The sequence below is a fragment of the Ornithodoros turicata genome, chromosome 9, assembly GCF_037126465.1.
Source record: "Ornithodoros turicata isolate Travis chromosome 9, ASM3712646v1, whole genome shotgun sequence".
Lineage (NCBI taxonomy): Eukaryota > Metazoa > Arthropoda > Arachnida > Ixodida > Argasidae > Ornithodoros > Ornithodoros turicata.
Genome location: NC_088209.1, coordinates 25881366 through 25899277, shown reverse-complemented (window position 1 = coordinate 25899277; position 17912 = coordinate 25881366). Strand labels below are relative to the sequence as shown.

General features: G+C 47.7%; 1 protein-coding gene across 5 annotated transcripts in view; it reads left to right on the top strand.

The window, feature by feature from the left end:
* LOC135368462 (sushi, von Willebrand factor type A, EGF and pentraxin domain-containing protein 1-like) overlaps positions 1–15112 on the top strand; it is a 38627-nt gene extending 23515 nt beyond the window's left edge. For 4 of the 5 annotated variants that reach the window (XM_064601750.1, XM_064601749.1, XM_064601748.1 and 1 more), the window contains 6 exons: positions 1144–1362; positions 4187–5101; positions 5159–5272; positions 5928–6251; positions 13488–13703; positions 14696–15112. In XM_064601750.1, the coding sequence (XP_064457820.1) occupies positions 1144–1362; positions 4187–5101; positions 5159–5272; positions 5928–6251; positions 13488–13703; positions 14696–14943 (2036 nt within the window). In that variant the 3' untranslated portion in view covers positions 14944–15112. The remainder of the gene's footprint in view (positions 1–1143; positions 1363–4186; positions 5102–5158; positions 5273–5927; positions 6252–13487; positions 13704–14695) is intronic. The other variant, XM_064601751.1, reaches the window with a different exon arrangement.
* Positions 15113–17912: the final 2800 nt, after the last annotated feature.

The following is a 17912-nucleotide window of genomic DNA, read 5'->3' as shown; positions in this document are numbered from 1 at the left end:
ACTCATTATCGCTGTCAGTCAATCTAATATCAGCAAAGAAAGCACGGAGCGAAACTATTTTTCACTGACGCGATTTTTTTTTTTGCTTTCCTTAGCGGCGAAACATCCCACTACATCATCATCATTACTTATTTGTTGTTGTTGTTGTTGCTTTCCTTGAGCAGGGATTATCGTTGCTCTTCCTGATATTGTTTAGTTTTTCAATATTTTGTGCACTCCAGTATTAAGACAGAAAGGAGATTTAAAGAAAGGAAGCAGCTTCATAAAGTGGTATAATGAACGCTTCTTGGGTGAACACTGTAGCTATATAACGTACACTTGGCCGGTCGATGACAGCTTCATTTCGTAAACAGGGAACCGTGCGACTACTCTGCCAATTTTTCGTCTTTCTGGGCTGTGGGCATGCTCTTGCTCCACACTCTGTACGTGCATCAAAATAGGCTCTGTAATGTTTACGCTGCGGTTCGTGACCATCCATGTTGACTGTAGCTTGATGTATATACCTTTTACCCGCTACCTTCTTTGCAACTGCGAGGAGAGCTGCATTATTAAATAAAGCAAATGAACACAAAAGGAAACTGTTTTCTTTTAATTCTGTATTGAAATTCTGCCCTCAAACTGTTGTCCTACTTTCATTTATTTTACAATTTACTACATTTCACTGCGGTGTATCATTGCTACTTTTTACTATCTACTTGAAGTGACGCTTCATGGCATGCCCTTCAGCGAGAACCAACCTCATAAACTATGACTCGTTCGATTGGCGTTAAAATGCCTGTCACCAAAACTGTGGATCAAAAAAAAAAAAAAAAGGTCGGGGAGCTTTGGGGAGCCTGTGGAGTTGGTTATTTTAAGGCATTGAGACGATATGGACGACGTATAAACGAACAGCCAGCACAATATAATTGGTTTGGTTTGGCTTTAGGAAAAAATACAATGGAGATTTTGGCAAGATGACTTTCAGACGCGATGATTATATGATTTACGCGAAGGAAAGCATTTGCAAAGTGGGGACGTCCCATCTCGAGATCGTTATCACCCCAAGTCACGCAAAAGGCAAACACATAGTCGGCAAGTCCAAGTGTATGTCAGTTTTGCATATCATTACTGGAATACCATATCTTTCATCTCATGCACATGCAGGTATCAACGCTGGATGTCCCCTGCTGGAGCCTCCAGTAATATTAATCAGGAAGAACCGTGGAACATACGAGGTTTCGTGTCAACCTCCATACGAACACCATGGCCTAAAATATGCTTATTGCCTCCCATTCAACGAGTGGAGTTACCGTCCTGTGTGTCACCTACCGGCCAACACTACACGTAGAGCGATGGCACCAGGACCATTCCTGGAAGAGACCAGTAGGTAGTATAAAAAATAGGAAGCATGGTTTTTATTTATTTGCTCTTCTCGAGGCGACCGACATGTCATTTTAGTACCAATGCATTCGTGCTCCCCTTGGAACCACACTGAAGGCACCACTCATGGTGGGATTGATAGTTCTAACCGTACCATAGAGTGCCGTTATTGTGGCCTTCCAGATTCCGATTATCCCTTGATCGTTGCATGAAGCTGCATCGTAAACAACAACCAGAAAGGTTAATAGCTGTAGAAGACTATGAAGAGAACAGGAGGAGACATTGCCGTCACTTAGGAAGGCTTTGGACAGAAAATGGTATACCACAAAGCTTAACCGCTACAACTACAAAGTGTACTGCCGCCCAATACACAGGGTGTTTCACCTCAAGTGATACAAAATTCTAACTGGCGACGTACTCGCCGGAGGATTATGGGAGTTTTGACAATTACCTTCTAGGAACTTTTGCCGCCATTTAAGAAGGCTCTGGATAATTTTGAACTGAGGGATTTTTTTTTCAAACGAACTTTGAAAATTGCCAAGCGAACCTCACTTTTTTTACACAAATATTAAGGTGTCCACGGATAACTACAGACACAACAAAAATGATGTACGGTATTGCAACAGAAATAGTCGAAAAAAATGTCAAAAGTGCTGCTTTAGCCCCGCTTGCTTGATCGTCGCAACAAAGCGCACGCGGATGGTGCGGCGAGAGGACGAAGTTGTTCTCGACTCCTGTTTTACCTTTCTTTCCCCCCTATTTGACCTTGCTGCTTGTGACGACCGTCGTATCACAAAGAAAACAAAACAAATGATGGCGGGGACGCTTCCTCCTAGACGCGCGCATTTCCCACGCACTTTTCTTTTTTTTCTCTTTTTTTTTTGGACAATAAACTAGACGGTGCTTAAGCTTCACATTTAGTAATCTTTTTAGCAAATTTCTGTTGATATACTGTGTATAGTTGTTGTAGTATCTATGGTTAGCTGTGGAGGACTTCCTACTTCTGTAAAGAAGGGTGACGTTTTCTTGGCAATTTTCAAGATTCGATTGAAAAAAAAAATTCCCTGCATTAAAAATTGTCCAAAGTCTTCCGGAATGGCGGCAAAATATTCCAGAGGGTAATTGCCGAAAGTCCCGCAATCCTCCGACAAGTACCCATCGCCAGTTAGAATTTTTTTATCACTTTAGGTGAAACGGGTGAAGCACCATGTACGTCGGCTGATTGAAACTAACTGCGGGTGAACGGTGTTTGCAGACGAGAAACAAAGCGCCTCAGTTGACTACGATGTGGCTCACACGTGTCAGAGGGCGGATCCATGGCCTCATGGGGGGTCCTTGTGGAAGTGGTGGAGGGGGCGATGGCTCCACTCCCACTCCACTAGACCCGACACTATACACATGTCCGATGTCAAAGAGACGCTCCCCATGCCTTCAAAAACTTTTTATTATAACTGTCTTTGTAATTTCTTCCTTGGCATCGGTTAGTAACACGGGAGAGGGCTGTTATTCAAGATAGTGTGTGTAATCCGCGACAATTCCAGCTACCAGCGGTATGCCGAGCGGCTAAGGCGTCCAGCTCGTTGGTGGTACCCAAGGCTGTGCTGAAGACTGGGAGGTGGTGGGTTCGAATCCTACCACCGGCTGTGCTGTCTGAGGTTTTGCCTGGGTTTTCCGAAGACTTTCCAGACGAATGTCGGCGCAGTTCCCCTGAAGTCGGCCCAGGACGCATACTTACTCCCAGTTCCCCACTCCTTCCTGCTGTCCTGTCTCAATCTGTCCATATCTGTACGCCGCTCATAGCCACAGTTGCTTCGCGGCGCTAATACGGAATAAAAAAAACTATTCCAGTTCACGAAATCCGCGGCCTGTGACGGCAGATAACGATTGGAGGTTGGTATCAGTCATTCTTGAAACTTCAGCCTGCCGGAGCGCTTCACTGTTTCGATTATTTCTAGCGGATTTGTTTGCACTTGAAAGCCCATTCGATGCCTCCAATTTCGATATCAGCACCGCGACGGTGAGAGTAAAAGAAGTCACTTACCAATAGAGAGTTTTAGTGCGTCGTACGCTATCGCCTTTGCATACGTAAGGGATAGCGTGATGGTTCTGCGCAATGCGAGAAGCTCTCTATGTTTTGTGCATGCGCAGAACAACCAACGCTATCACTTACGTACGCAAAGGCGACAGCGTACGATGCACTACATGTTAGTCACTACGCTACACACCCGCTTTCGGTTTACAAGTCAGTTCGGAAGTTCGCATGGCACCGTTGACGCCGAGATGTGCGCGAGACGCGGCCCTGCTAGCGCCGCCGTCCGAAACACGATGATCACAATGACGATCTAGCGGATTACGTTTCGGGTCGGATCATGTCAGCGGGTCATATTACCCGTATTGCACAGCGCGTTTCACTTTGTGCAAATTTTCGCGACTGTCTCGGTTTCGCCAAGAATGCTGACGTGAAAGTGCGACAACGAAGCTGCATACATTTCCCTTCAGAAATATCCGAAAGATATTAGAAAACTGCGAATACTGTTCCAATAATATGAACTATACTATTTGATTCGAATTCAAAGTTACGAATAACCTCACGGCTCGGTTAATTTGTCCTGAACAAGGAAGAGCTTGTGCCGCAGCATGTGAGGGCTTATAAGCCCTCAGTTACGGTTGTTTGACCCATAGTAAAAATTTCTTTTTATTAGCTACCTGTTTGTGTTCTCTGCATTTTGTGTATTTTGTGATGATGTAGATATGCGTATCAAACTATTGTCCTCCTTTCTTCTTGTTTTTCTTCGAATAAACATATATTTTCTGCTGTCCTCTGCAGGCACCATGCCATCAGGAACGGCTCGAACAAGTCGCCATCAGCACCCGCAATTCACTGCTTCAGGTCTTCACTCTCCACCAGCACTGCTCCCTGCAGACATAGCCGAAAGGGGTAATCGAAAGTCCCATGAAGCTTTGCCTACTGCATCGCCTGCTGCATCGCCTGCTGCATCGCCTGCTGCATCGCCTGCTGCATCGCCTGCTGCAACAAGCGTTATGAGCAGCGTGCACACACATGGTGTGACAGCTTCAACACAAACAAGAACAGATACAGATCGCGGTGGACCACGTTCTTCGGCAGAACATGCGTCGACGCACCGGACCAGCGAACATGCCTCAGCACAAGAAATAGAGAAACCATCCTTAGCAGGTCTGGACCACGTGCACAATTCAACTACTACAGGCGAGGAATCAGGGGCCGGTGAACAGGTACTGACCCCAATACCCGTCTCATCGGACCAAACCGGTGCACCTAGTTCGCCCTCGAAAGAAGAATCAAGGAAGCCGGTACCAGCGTCATCGTCCCACAGATCGTGCACACTTCGCGACATCGACAATTTCACTAAAATTTTTGTGGGTTACCAAAAAATTGAAGGTCGGAGCAACTTCCCAGATGGCTTCAGCGCTACATTCCACTGCGAACCTGTAGGACGTACGGTTGGTGGTCCAGTCAATGTGACTTGCGAAGATGGCCAGTGGATCAGCAGGACTATGACGTCATCAAACGTACTGAAGCTACCAATATGCCACAGTGCGTCAGACGTGCACATCAGTGTTACAGCAGATTATATTGTGGGTCCAGGAGGCGTTCTGTTCGTTAAACGTGACACATCAGTCAACTTGATGTGCAGTCACGGGGAACCAAGCATTTTAAATGATACCATTGACTGGAGTATTCGAATCCGCACACATGACGGTAAAGACGGTAAGGCTGGTTTGAATGCTTAAATGGTAGATTGTTCCTATCTTTCAGGAGTCATGAACGTTCCGGATAAGAGCGCTCTTTTCTCAGTGAGCGCCCACGAGTCGTACGTATGCGAATGCAAGTTGGCAAACGTATCACGAAGAATCCGAATAGAGGTAAAAGGTACGGCATCACAACACGCTTCCTAGGTACTCTTTGTTTTCACCTCCTCATCACATATCCAACTACTTTGACCACACTGAGAAACTGCTCGTTCCATGTAGCCGAACAAATTGCTATGCTACCTCCTTCGTCCCTAAGACAGTTAAGGACTGGACCTACCTGCCCGCTTCAACCATCCGTGATCCTACCAAGTTTCGGAAGTTGCTCGAAGCATTATTTTTATAGTTGATGCATCATGTACCACTCCCCTCTGTTATTCTGTATGACTTGAGGGTAAACAAAGAAAGAAAGAACGACAGAAAGAACTGAGTAGTTAACAGGAAGTTGGCTGATATCATTTAATAAAAGCATGTACTACTCGCGCAACGATTCCATCCTAAATCTCCGGGTGTTGCTAGACCATTCGTTTCGAGCAATAAACATGTGGAGCATGTGATCTACCGTTAAATACAATGTTAACACAACATTTCGGAGGGTAACCAAGGTTGCGCGGGCTGCTGATCCACTGATGGGCGATTTCAGACAACCGTGCCGCGAGCAGTGCAAATGTCATCTAACTCTTGGTTGCTGCAAAGACTTGGATGATGAAAATGAAAACTGCATTCGCATGATTCGTCTAAGTTCTAAGACATCAACAATTCCGTCTATTTCCCAGATGCGAAGATTTGCTCAGAACCACCATTGCCGTACGGCCTGAGGATTGTACAAAGAGATGGAACAAGACTGCGTTTTCGTTGCGATGGAAACATGACGCCACATGAAGGTAATGAGACCATCGAATGTGTGAGCAACGGCCTCTGGGACGGGAAACCACCGTCATGCATCAATGGTACGACACCCGTTGGAGGAGCGACCAGGGACCATGATTTATATTCGACTGAAGCGCCACCTAGAACAACGGACACACAGGGGTCGGTAGCCCAGGTAGCCCAGGTTCCTGCAGCGGAACATCACGTCTCGCACCAACAGACAGAAAATGGTATACCACAAAGCTTAACCGCGTACAACAACAAAGTGTACTACCGCCCAATATACAGGGTGTTTCACGTAAAGTGATACAAAATTCTAAGTGGCGACGTACTTTGCCGGAGGATTGTGGGACTTTTGACAATTACCTTCTAGGAACTTTTGCCGCCATTTAAGAAGGCTTTGGATAATTTTGAACTGAGAGAAATTTTTTTTTTTCAATCGAACTTCGAAAATTGCCAAGCGAACCACACTTTTTTTTACTTTTATATGAAGTCATCCACGGACAACCCCAGACCAACAAAAACTATGCACAGTATTGCAACAGAAATAGCCGAAAAATTTGTAAAAATTACGCTTTAGCCCCGCCTGCTTGAGTTTCGCAAAGAAGCGCGCGCTAAATGTGCGTCTAGAGGAGGAAGTCTCCCCGCGTTTTGCCTTCTTTGTGACAAGACGGTTGTCACCAGCATTAAGGTCAAAGCGGGGGAAAGAGAGGTAACAAGAGGCGGGAACACTTCCTCCTCTCTCCCCATCTCCCCTGCGCTCTTCTTTGCGACAATCAAGCAGGCGGGGCTAAAGCGGAAATTTTACTGTTTTTTCGACTATTTCTGATACAATACTTTTTTTATTGCGTGTTAGCGCCGCGAAGCAACTGTGGCTATGAGCGGCGTACAGACGTGGACAGACGGAGAGAGGACAGCAGGAAGTTGTGGGGTGATGCAATACTGTGCATAGTTTTTGTTGGGGCTGTGGTTATCCGCGGAGGACTTCATATTTCTGTTGAAAAGTGAGGTTCGCTTGGCAATTTTCAAAGTTTAATTGAAAAAATTAATTTCCCCCAATTAAAACTTGTCCAAAGCCTTCCTTAATGGTGGCAAAAGTTTCCAGAAGTTAATGGTCGAAAGTCCCACAATCCTCCGTCGAGTACGTCGCCAGTTAAAATTTTTTATCACTTTAGGTGAAACACCCTGTATACTATAACTACTAGCTACCAAACACTATACCCACTCGATAATCACGATGCTCACTTAAGAGCACTTTCCATGTAACACGCATTCTAATATTGAATTGTGTGCAAGATCGAGTGGTGGATCTCACGTGTGTTGCATATTGGTTTAGGAAGGAAGGTTTAGGAAGGAGAAGACGAAGAAGCATAGTGTTCGAACGTGTGTTCTCTTGGCTCTTGATCTTTGGATACATTTTCGTGGTCGCCCCGGACGTTGTCGTCATCTGAGTGACGCCTTCTACCGGGGCAGCAATGTCAGATCGCACGCCGTCGAAAGACTGGGCTTTTAATGTGTCTGTCCCTGCTGGGACGTCTGTAGATGACATCGTCGATGCAAGTGAGGCGGTCGCCGGAGAAGCCACCGTTTTCAGCGTACAACACCTGGGAGATACGTCCTTCCAGGTGGTAGTCTACTCAGCTAGCGCCATGAAGAAGGTTCATGCGGCTGGCAGTATTAAGGTTGGGAATGAAAGTGTAGAAATCGTCCCCGTGGGTCCCAGAGTCGTCAACGTCATCTGTCGATATCTTCCAGTTTTCATCCCAAATGAATGTCTTCGTAGTGCCCTTCATTCACATGGCAAAGTCCTGGATATTTCTTATTGTCGGTACAAGGGTAGGCCAACAGTGAGGAATGGGGACAGAGTGGTGAAAATTGAGATGTCCGTGAACAACCCGGTTCCTAATTTTCTTCGTGTACTTGGCCATCGCGTAACCTTTGATTACGTTGGCATGAAGAAAGTCTGTCGACGTTGCAAAAAAGAGGGTCATTTTAAGGCTGCTTGCCGCGAAGAATTCTGCGACAGGTGTAGCTCGTTCGGTCACCCAACGTTGTCCTGTCAGCGATCCTGTCAAAGGTGTGGAGCCAACCATGCTACCGCTGACTGCACAGAAAGGCGACCGTATTCTGAAGTATTGGTATCGCCAGCGGTTGCTTTTCCGCCGCTACACGATGCCCCCGCCGATCCCCGGAAGCAGGAGGCTGAAGATTTGCCCGGTGAAGCACAAGGGGTGCTGACAGAAACTCAAGTAGCTCATCTGCCATCCAGCGCAGTACAAAAGGTGTCGCTGTGTGCGGAGAGGAATGATTCAATGGAAGTTTCATCTGAAGACTCCAACACGGTTTGCTACGAATCAGAGGATGCATCGCTGGATCAGAAAATGGATTCCGAGGGTGAGCCTCCCTTGACTTCTAGCCCTCCAGTTGACAACGTACCTGCCGACGAGAACTTCGTGTCTCCTCCGCCATGCGCTGGTCCGCCAGCTGCTGCATCCTCAACGAATGGGTCACCTGTGGATACTGTTCAGATGGACTGTAGTCGGCCAGATTCCAAGAGAATAATGCGCTCAACGAGTAGCCCCAAGGAAGTGAAAAAGAAGAAGCGAGTTGACAGCGACCACGTAATGGAGCTTAGCACGGACTCCGGATCTTCCCAGGAATGATGATGAGCCTTTTATTCTTCATGCGACTAAGCCTTCTCACTCTGAATGCCCAGGGATTTAAATGCCCGGATAAGCAGCGTGAGATACTGCACCTTGCTCGGGTGTCCTCTTGTGACCTATTGCTCCTCCAGGAAACGAACTTTAGTTCGCCCAAAGACGTATGTGATTTTCGTAGGCGGTTTTCTGTTAACTGTTTCTTCTCGTTGGGGTCTGCGCGGTCGGAGGGAGTCGGTGTAGTTGTCTTCCGACCGTCGCTGCTTCGTGATTGTATTTGTTGTTATGACGCTGCGGGCCGCGTAGTGTGTCTTGATATTTACATTGCAAACTGTAAAGTTCGTGTTCTTAACGTGTACGGGCCTGCTCGTCCCGGGTTATCAACGCTTTTTTTCAAAACTTGCATTCGTTCATGCTTGAACCGCATCCACTTATATTAATAGGGGATTTTAACTGTGTTTTAGATTCTCGCAGGGATGTATCTGGTCCAGGTTTCGGCAGGCCTACGTGGAACGCGCGTGAACTGAGGCGAATAGTGCAGCAGTATTCCTTAACTGACGCCTGGGTCCATTTGTATGGCAACCAGTTCAATTACACTTGGTCCCGTGGGAACTCGTTTAGTCGTCTGGACAGAGCATATGTGCCTAATGAATACGCTGACTGCATTGTTCAATGCCGAACGTCACCGTTTCCTGTCTCAGTGGGATATATTTCAGATCATGTACCTTTTTTCGTCGCGCTGGATCTCTCGACTTTGGAAACTCGAGGGCCCGGCTGGTGGAGGCTAGATAGCGCAATATTACACGATCCCGAAGTTACTTCTGAAGTAGAGGTGGCAATCCGTGACTCTTTGCGTGAGACAGACTTCGACCCGGTCGTCTGGGACACCCTTAAGCGGCACTGGTCAGAGCTTTTGATCGCAGCTGGTAGACGCAGGAAGGTTGCTCTCACTGAACATTTAAATGAACTTCGTCGTCGAATGCTCATAGTGAAACGTGGAGGGCCCCTTACGTTGTTCATGCAAGAGTATCTGGACATCCTGAAAGAGCGCTATTACCGAGCTTTGCGCTTTTCGTCCCGGACTGCAGCAGTTATGTTCAACCGCAACCGTCCTATCTTGGACCCCGACGTGTTGCGCTACATGCGTAACTCCGACATTAGGCAACCTCGACAGAGTCATGTCGAACAAGTACGCTTGGCAGATGGGTCTGTCTCCTCTGCCCCATCAGACATCGTTCAAGTATTTCGCACTTTCTTTGCACAATTGTTCTCTTCTGAAAGCCAAGAAAGCGAGGTTAGCGAAGAGATGTTACGTTTCCTGGCTTCGTTGCCCGAACTGCCAGATGATTTGGGATCGGCGTTGTGTTGTTCTGTGACCTTATCAGAAGTTAAAGCAGTCCTTGCTGAACAAAAAGTCTCTTCTGCTCCGGGCCCAGACGGGCTGCCTGTGCCGTTCTACAAATGCTTTTGGACAGCCCTGGGTCCGTCTATGGTCGCGTTGTTCACTAGATTTCTACAAGAGCACCGTCTTCCGCCTTCTTTCAAGCATGGTCGCATTGTCCTTATACCGAAGAGTGGCGATAGCAACTCGCCACAATCCTGGCGTCCTATTACGTTGCTGAATAGTGATTACAAGATCCTTGCTTCACTTATAGCAACACGTTTGAGGAATGCACTTCCTTACCTCGTCTCTCCATTTCAAACCTGCTCAGTTTTGGGCAGAACTATCTTCTCGTCCTTGCTATTGACACGAGATGCCATTGAATATGCCCACAGCTTTCACCAGCCTGGTTCAGTCGTCTCGTTTGATCAGGCCAAGGCCTTTGATCGCGTGGAGCATTTTTATCTTTTTGGTGTTCTGCGTATGTTTGGCTTTCCCGTAGCCTTCATATCGCTGCTTCGGTCGTTGTACTCAGGCTTGACAAGCGACCTCGTCGTAAACAGCAACATAGCGCAGCCGTTTCCAATAACACGTGGGGTTCGTCAGGGGTGCCCGTTATCCCCAATGCTGTTCGTGTTGTGCATAGACCCGCTGTTACGTAGGCTTGCTGCTTGCCCTCGTATTCGTGGGTTCCCGCTCCCCTGCGGCGGTTCGGTGGTGGTATCTGCGTATGCAGATGACACTACACTCTTTCTCAGGGACAGTGATAGCCTGTGCGAAGCACTTCAGATTTTTGGCGAGTATTCGCGTGTTTCCGGTGCTCGGCTTAACAATACAAAAAGTAAGGCATTGCCAGTTGCTGGTTTTAGTGGCGACTTCTTAGGCGGTATAGAACAGTGCTTATTCCTTCGAATCCTGGGGGTAGTGTTTGACCAACGGGGCGTGGCACGAGAAAACTGGGATTCCCTGCTTCAGGACGTTGAACGCAAGGTTTCGATAGCCAGTAGGTTTGACCTACCTTTTCAGGAGCGTGCGTATCTAATCAAGAATGTGCTATGTAGTAAGCTGTGGTTCGTTTCCCGGGTTGCTATACCGCCCCGTGCTGTATGCACTAGGGTTTCTTCGGTGATATTCTCCTTCTTTTGGGGAGGAAGAACAGCTCTTGTTAGACGCGCGGTCCTACAACAGCCGCGATCCCAGGGAGGCTGGAGCCTCCCGTGCATTTCTACTTTTTGTACACTGCTTGCCCTTCGGGCTGTCCTTCGTGTTATTGACGATACTGAGCATTCAGCGCGTGCGCTTGCGTTGTACTGGATGGGCCACTTTCGCAGAGCATTAGTTCCTCGCGGACTAGGGAATAGGTACCCTGAAGCCACTTCCCCGTCCCTGTTTTATCGACGTATCGCAGAGCGTTTTTGCGACATACAGGCTCAGGACCCTCAGGTCGATCCTCGATCGGTCCCTGCATCACGTATCTGCGAACTACTATGTCTCTTGGATGAACCCCAGTCGGATAACTTGAGAAACCTGGGTCTATCGTGGGGTGATATCCGGCCCGACAATTTCCCACGCGAAGTCTGTGACTTTTTGTGGAAGGCGGCCTGGGGAGTTCTACCTACGCGTGATCGCTTAAACCGGTGGGGTGTTACCAATACCTCCCTTTGTCCGAATTGTCCCAACATTGAATCAGTGTCTCACGTGTTAGACGACTGCGTTGTAGCAAGGACGTTTTGGACTCTCGTTTGCCGGGTTTTCCCGTTCCGCTACCGTTTAGGGCACCGGATCAGGGACAGGTTTGTTCTTCTGCTCGTTGCAGTGGCAAGGTACGTCTTGTGGAAGAACAGATGCAGAGCGGTAGCTCAAAGCAGGCGCCTTCGCGTTCAGTACCCTCTCCTCATGTCGCTCCACAAGCAGGTAGTCATTTTCTTGGAGACCCAGTTTGTTACACTTGGAGAGACAGAGTTCCTCCGAAGATGGTCGACACGGTACATTAGTGTCCGCCGCGGCCGTGTCTCCTTGAATTGCCACTGGCTCCCTTAGTGGCGTTCTTTTGTGGGAATATTACACTTGTTTTAGCTTGTCTTAGAGTGTGACTTCTCTTGTGTAAGCATTTTGTGTAATTAGTTTGTGCTACATTATATTGGAACTGTATTGAACTTGTACTACACACGTTTACTTGGTTATATTAAATATCCTAAACAGGAAGGAACTTAGCCTGCCACCAACCTAAGGAGACAATAATGAAGTGAGGGGTACGCGCTTTGCGGCAGACGCATTACACGTTTATTCTCACGTTTCCTCCTCAGTACCCTACAATTGGTTCACCAAACGATTAGCGCACTCGTTTTCGCCGACCAGATAGAAAGGACTACACGGTTTCGTGATTAGATCCGTCAAATCCTCGCCACTGATAGTTCTTTTCCACAACTTCTGCTACTAGCCAATGACGAATGCTGCTGATTGCCCTCCGTATATGGTAATAAACATGTGAAGTTTATATTGTGCAACGCCTACGCCACACCCCGGTATGCAACCGTGACAAGGGTTGTAGTTCTGTATGCTCGATCACGTCGTGTAGTAATGCAGTGACTATCATGTCAGTTCTAAACAATCGTGGAATTTCCGATGCCCTATATTCAGTAACTATATAAGCCGCCTTTGGAATCCAAAAACCTACGACTTCGGATGTCCGTGACAATCCGAGCTAATGTACCTCGCGCACCCATGCTCTATATGCTCTGCAGGGCTGCCCTGGAGTCCGTGTATATCACCCACATTAGCGGAGCCTCGCGCAGAGCATACCGCAGGAACCACAAGATGCCGTAAAGCTCTGCGGACGTAGAGGAAGTGCAGTGCACCAGGCGATACCCGTGAGACACTGAGTTAGCCGTGAGATACCCGTGAGAGGAAATGGACCGATGAAATAACGAAGGAGGCTGATGAACTGACAGGTGTAGAGCTCGTCGGTGCAGACGGCAGTGTGCTCAGCGTATACGCTTAACATCATTTCCAATGACATCTGGCGAAGGACTGACGGTGGCACCTGCTTAGGAGCATGTATATTTGCCTACAACTTGTATTCGGTAAACTGTATTAAATTTCAATCGAATATCAAATCTGTGTTAACTGAAGCATATTCTGTGAGAAATGTCGTCACATTTCGCAGGAGTATGTTTGCAAAGAATATAGAGCATAGGTGCCGAGCAATATCCGTGGGTTAGATCCTCTCAACATCAACATGCTACAGGTGGACACGGCATGCAATGATTATCTGGAGTGCCGGGAATGTTACCTACATTCATGTGCATTCCCTTTTAGATATCTGCAATTTCATGTGTTAGAGGAAATCATATTATTCCGTGGTATTAACATGCACACAACGGTGAAAACGAGACTCCGTACAATTTCATTATGTTGCAATGTTTCAGAGACAGTCCACACGCAGCTCGGTAAAAACTGCTCAGCACATGCGTTTTTTGAGAAAGTCTCCCACGGCGTAATCATAGACGTTGGACAAGCCAACGTTTCCGCGGGTTCTTCCTTCGAAGCTCGTTGCGAAGCTGCTGGACACGTTCTTGCGGGAGACTCTGGTGTGGTCACGTGTCAAGAAGGCGGAACGTGGAATTTCTCACAAAACTTGAGATGTAAGCCCTTTTTTCTTCTTTTCCTTTCTTTTTTTTTCAGTCGTATTTCACATTGTTTGTACAGCAGCGCAAGAGGTGGAACACTATTGATATCGATGCTGTTGGCATCCGCAGAAACGTTATTGTAAACAGATAATAAGTGCCACACAGGACACAGCAGAACTGCAGAAGTGGTACAGTGCTGAACAAAAGTTCACGGAACGCGCGTGCGGTGTATTTCCTCCCTGACGCGACATTTTAGCAGCGGGGTGAAGCGGACTCGTTCACTCGTTCAGAGGGGGGAGAGAGGATTGCTCGAGTAGCTACACCAACACAACCCAAACCACTTCGCGAGCACACAAGCGATACCGAAACTAGGCGTGCTGCAACCAGCGCACTCGCCCACCCCTATGAACGAGTGCACTCGCCCGCTTCCTCCCGCTGCTAGAGTGTCTCGTCGGGGAGGAAATACAGCGCACCCTCGTTCCGTGAACTTCAGTCAATTTCCTATGTCATTTCTGTTACGTTCTGTTATGTTTCTGTTATGTTATGTTATGTTAAGTTATGTTATGTTATGTTATGGTCTTTCATGTCTATGTGTCCCGGAAGTGTAGAGAGGTGCCCCACGGGTGTCCAATAGCAGCAACCTTATTCAGCTCTTTGTAACCCTGCGGTAAAAAACACCGTATGCTGAAAGTTGACCTTCGGGACTGTTCACGAACTTCGAAAGGACGCGTGAATGCAACAAGCGTCGCTGCTGCTTGGGAACGCACCTTCTTGCAAGACGTATGCGGTCAGTTCCACTGCCCCCCCCCCGTCTTTCTTTGACATGACACGTAAATGCCATTGCGGCAGCCATGTTGCTTTGTGATAGTCGAAACGCACCACGCCTGTCCTATTGAATGATTTCTGTGTAAGCTATTCCTAATGTGGCGTATGATACTCTAAACAAAGGAAGAGGAAAAAACTGCAAGATGAAGTGCAAAATCTTTTTTTGTCCCATTTCTGTGTAGGTGAAGAAGGTTGCTCCAACTTCGCCCCCATTGATCCACGCCTTATTATCGAGGAGTGGCGGGTCTCGTACCAGTTGGGAGACAGCATTACTCTCAGGTGTCCTAAAGGATACGCAACAAAGCCACACGTTGAAAGAATGATTTGCATGGGAACTTGGACATCAGAGACTCTTCCCAAGTGCGTCCCTGCGGAGACTGGCACGTCAACACCAAGACCCCAACTTGGAAGGGCTGGTCGACGGCGATAGCGTATTATAGGACTGAAACAGAACCATTGCACGAGCAGTGGTAAGAATGTAGGGGGAGAACCGAAATACGTATGTGTATCACAGTTACCTGCGTACACGTTTATCCTGTGCCTTCTGTCATTTCCTTGCTTACTTTGAAGCAGCAAAAAATGTTTTCCCAACACTCTCATAGGCGTCAGTGTAACAGTCTTTTATAAATCGGCTATGTATCAGTAACCAGCAGAGCTAAATGCTACTTAGGAGCGTCGTTTGTATTGGAATGGTAGCCCGAGAACTGATGTCTGTCCTGTTTTTTTTTTTCTGCATTGTTAAGCGGTTTCATAGGCACGTAGAACCATGCGAGGCGTTGGCAACATGCCCCTGAGCTTCTGGAAGAGACAGAACACAAAAACAAACAGTAACGTCTTGTGTTCTGTCTTTTCCCCAAGCTTAGGGACATGTTGCCAACGTTAAACATACACCACTTCGCCTGTATAGTACTTTTGTGTTCACGTAAGGTGGGCTGACCTAATGCAGAACGACCGAAAGGAGTTATTCCTTCGTTGTGCCTAACGGGAAGAAACGCCTAAAAGTTACCAAGGCCATTTGTACTATTAGCCTTCATAACGTGATAAACATCATGGAGATGTGACGGAGCTGTGTCAGAGCTTCACATGCGGACAGCCCATAACCCATGAGTAGCGCGTCCCTCTTGGCAACCAAGAGGACACAGGCTACTCACAACGACAAAAAGGCGTCTTCGAAAGGTGGAAAGAAGCATGAAGAAATGACACAGAAGCCGAAAGGCACCTGCGAATAACGCAAAACTATGGCAAAACATCGCAATCAAACGGAGGCGTCCAATGGGATCAAAAAGTAAACCCAGTTTTATTTGGCTAATTGGCATATTGGCTATTTCTACTAAGTCTATCCTTTCTTGGAAGGAGTGCAAGCGCGAGTGGGACTACGGCCCAGAAGTGACAGCGACAGGAAGGGGAGGAGGGGAGCGAATGTATACTAACGAAAAAAAAAAAAAAGTCAGACAGATAGAGGTGGGTTTGCTATTCCAACAAAGAAGAAACACAAAAGGATGGAAAAGAAGGAAAAAGGGAAAGTGAAGAGTCACGACTGACACCCTGGGGAATGTGTGTCCTGGGCCGACTTCTAAGGGAACTATTACCGACATATGCGTGAAAGCCCTTATCTGAGGAAAACCCAGGAAAGACTCTAGACAGGACGGCCTACACTGGGACTTCATAGGATAGGCAATGAGGGAGCGTTGTAGCCAAGTTGGGATACACGACGATGGAGGGCATCACGGTGGAGAAGGTATGTGTTGTCGGCAGTGCAGGACGCGGTGGGGGATATCACTCACAACGCTGCAGCTGATGCAGCTAGAGGGGAGTGCTTTATTGACCTATTTTTAATAGAAGTGGTGGTGTACGGGCGACGTTGGGGCGAAGGAAGTGAAGGGGGTATTGCTTGTGACGAACGCAGCGACACGTAATAAAGAAATCCACCGAGAGCACTACTGAGTGCATGTGACTGTTGCATAGGAGGCTGCCTCAGCTATGAACTCACGTGCACTAGAAACAGACCGACGGCGGATTGACAGACGGCAAGCAGAGGCAGTAAGGGGCACAGATGTAGGGGACAGATGTAAATAAGGGGACACAAGAGACAGATGTACAGTGGTATAGTACAACTGCGGTAGCACGTCGTGCAGCTGTATCTCAGCGGGAGTTACCGGAGAGGCCCACATGACCGGGGACCCAATAGAGAGAAAGAACATGGCCGTTGGCACGGAGCCGATTGTATGTCTGGATGATGATCACGCTGGGTAGATCATGTATGACGTTGGGGCAGAAAGACAGTAAAAAGAGGAGGGACGCCTTGCTGTCAGTGAGGACCACCCCGGACTTCTCAAGGTAGCAAGCCAGCACTCTAGGACTGTTGGGATGGCCTTTCCGGCTCAGGAAACGACACGGAGGAGGGGCTACGCCAGGATAGGCAAGCACGAGCAATGGGCAAGACACGTAAACAACACAAACAGGAGGGTTCAAAAGCCCTCGTGTTTGTGTTGTTCACGTGTCTTCCCATTGCTCAGGCTTGCCTATCATGGAGTTATCCACCAGCTAGCCTGCACTTACGCTATTCTATCTATGACTACGCCAGGGTTTTCCAAGTAAGTATGCGCCGAGGAATATCTGAAGTTTCGTCAGGTTCGGTGAAACGTCATGTCGATTCTCTGAAGAACTAAGTTCCGCGGTGCATGCATATTAAACTAAGCATTCAGTATCTTTTAAAAACATTGCTCGAGTTTACGACTCTATTGGCGAACTGAAAGGAAAAGAGGAGTTAGCCAACAGAAAAGTGCGGCGCCATTGGCAAGTTGTAAGTACAATTTTTACAGACTCTGCTTTGGCAGGTCACGGTAGCGGCAGCAAGACTTATTCTAAGTTATGTCGTATCGCGGCGTGGCCAGGCATGAGACAGGATGTTTTGCGGTTTACTCGCAGTTGTCCAGTGTGCCAGAAGTTGAAACCTAGGGGCGGACAGCAGCCAGGATTGCTGCAACCGATTGTCAGTCAGGAGCCCTGGCAGATAGTCGCATGTGACGTAATGGGGCCATACCCCAGAAGTCCCCGTGGTAACCTTTATCTGCTAGTCATTACAGACCACTTCACGAAGTGGATTGAACTCTATCCCATGCGGAAGTTGGTATCAGATCGGATCTGGGATCGACTGCTGGATGGCTTTTCGCGGGTTGGATTCCCCGACCAGCTTATCACTGATAACGCCTCGTACTTTACAAGTAAGGTGTTTCTCGACACATGCTCGGCATTGAGTATCCGACATAAGAAGACGTCAATAGGAATATCAAAATGATGATGGTAACGCTTACCGCCAGGCATAAAGATTGGGACACGCGTCCAACGGAGACTGGCTTCGCCACTCGAACGACGAAAAATAGGTGTACTGGAGTCACC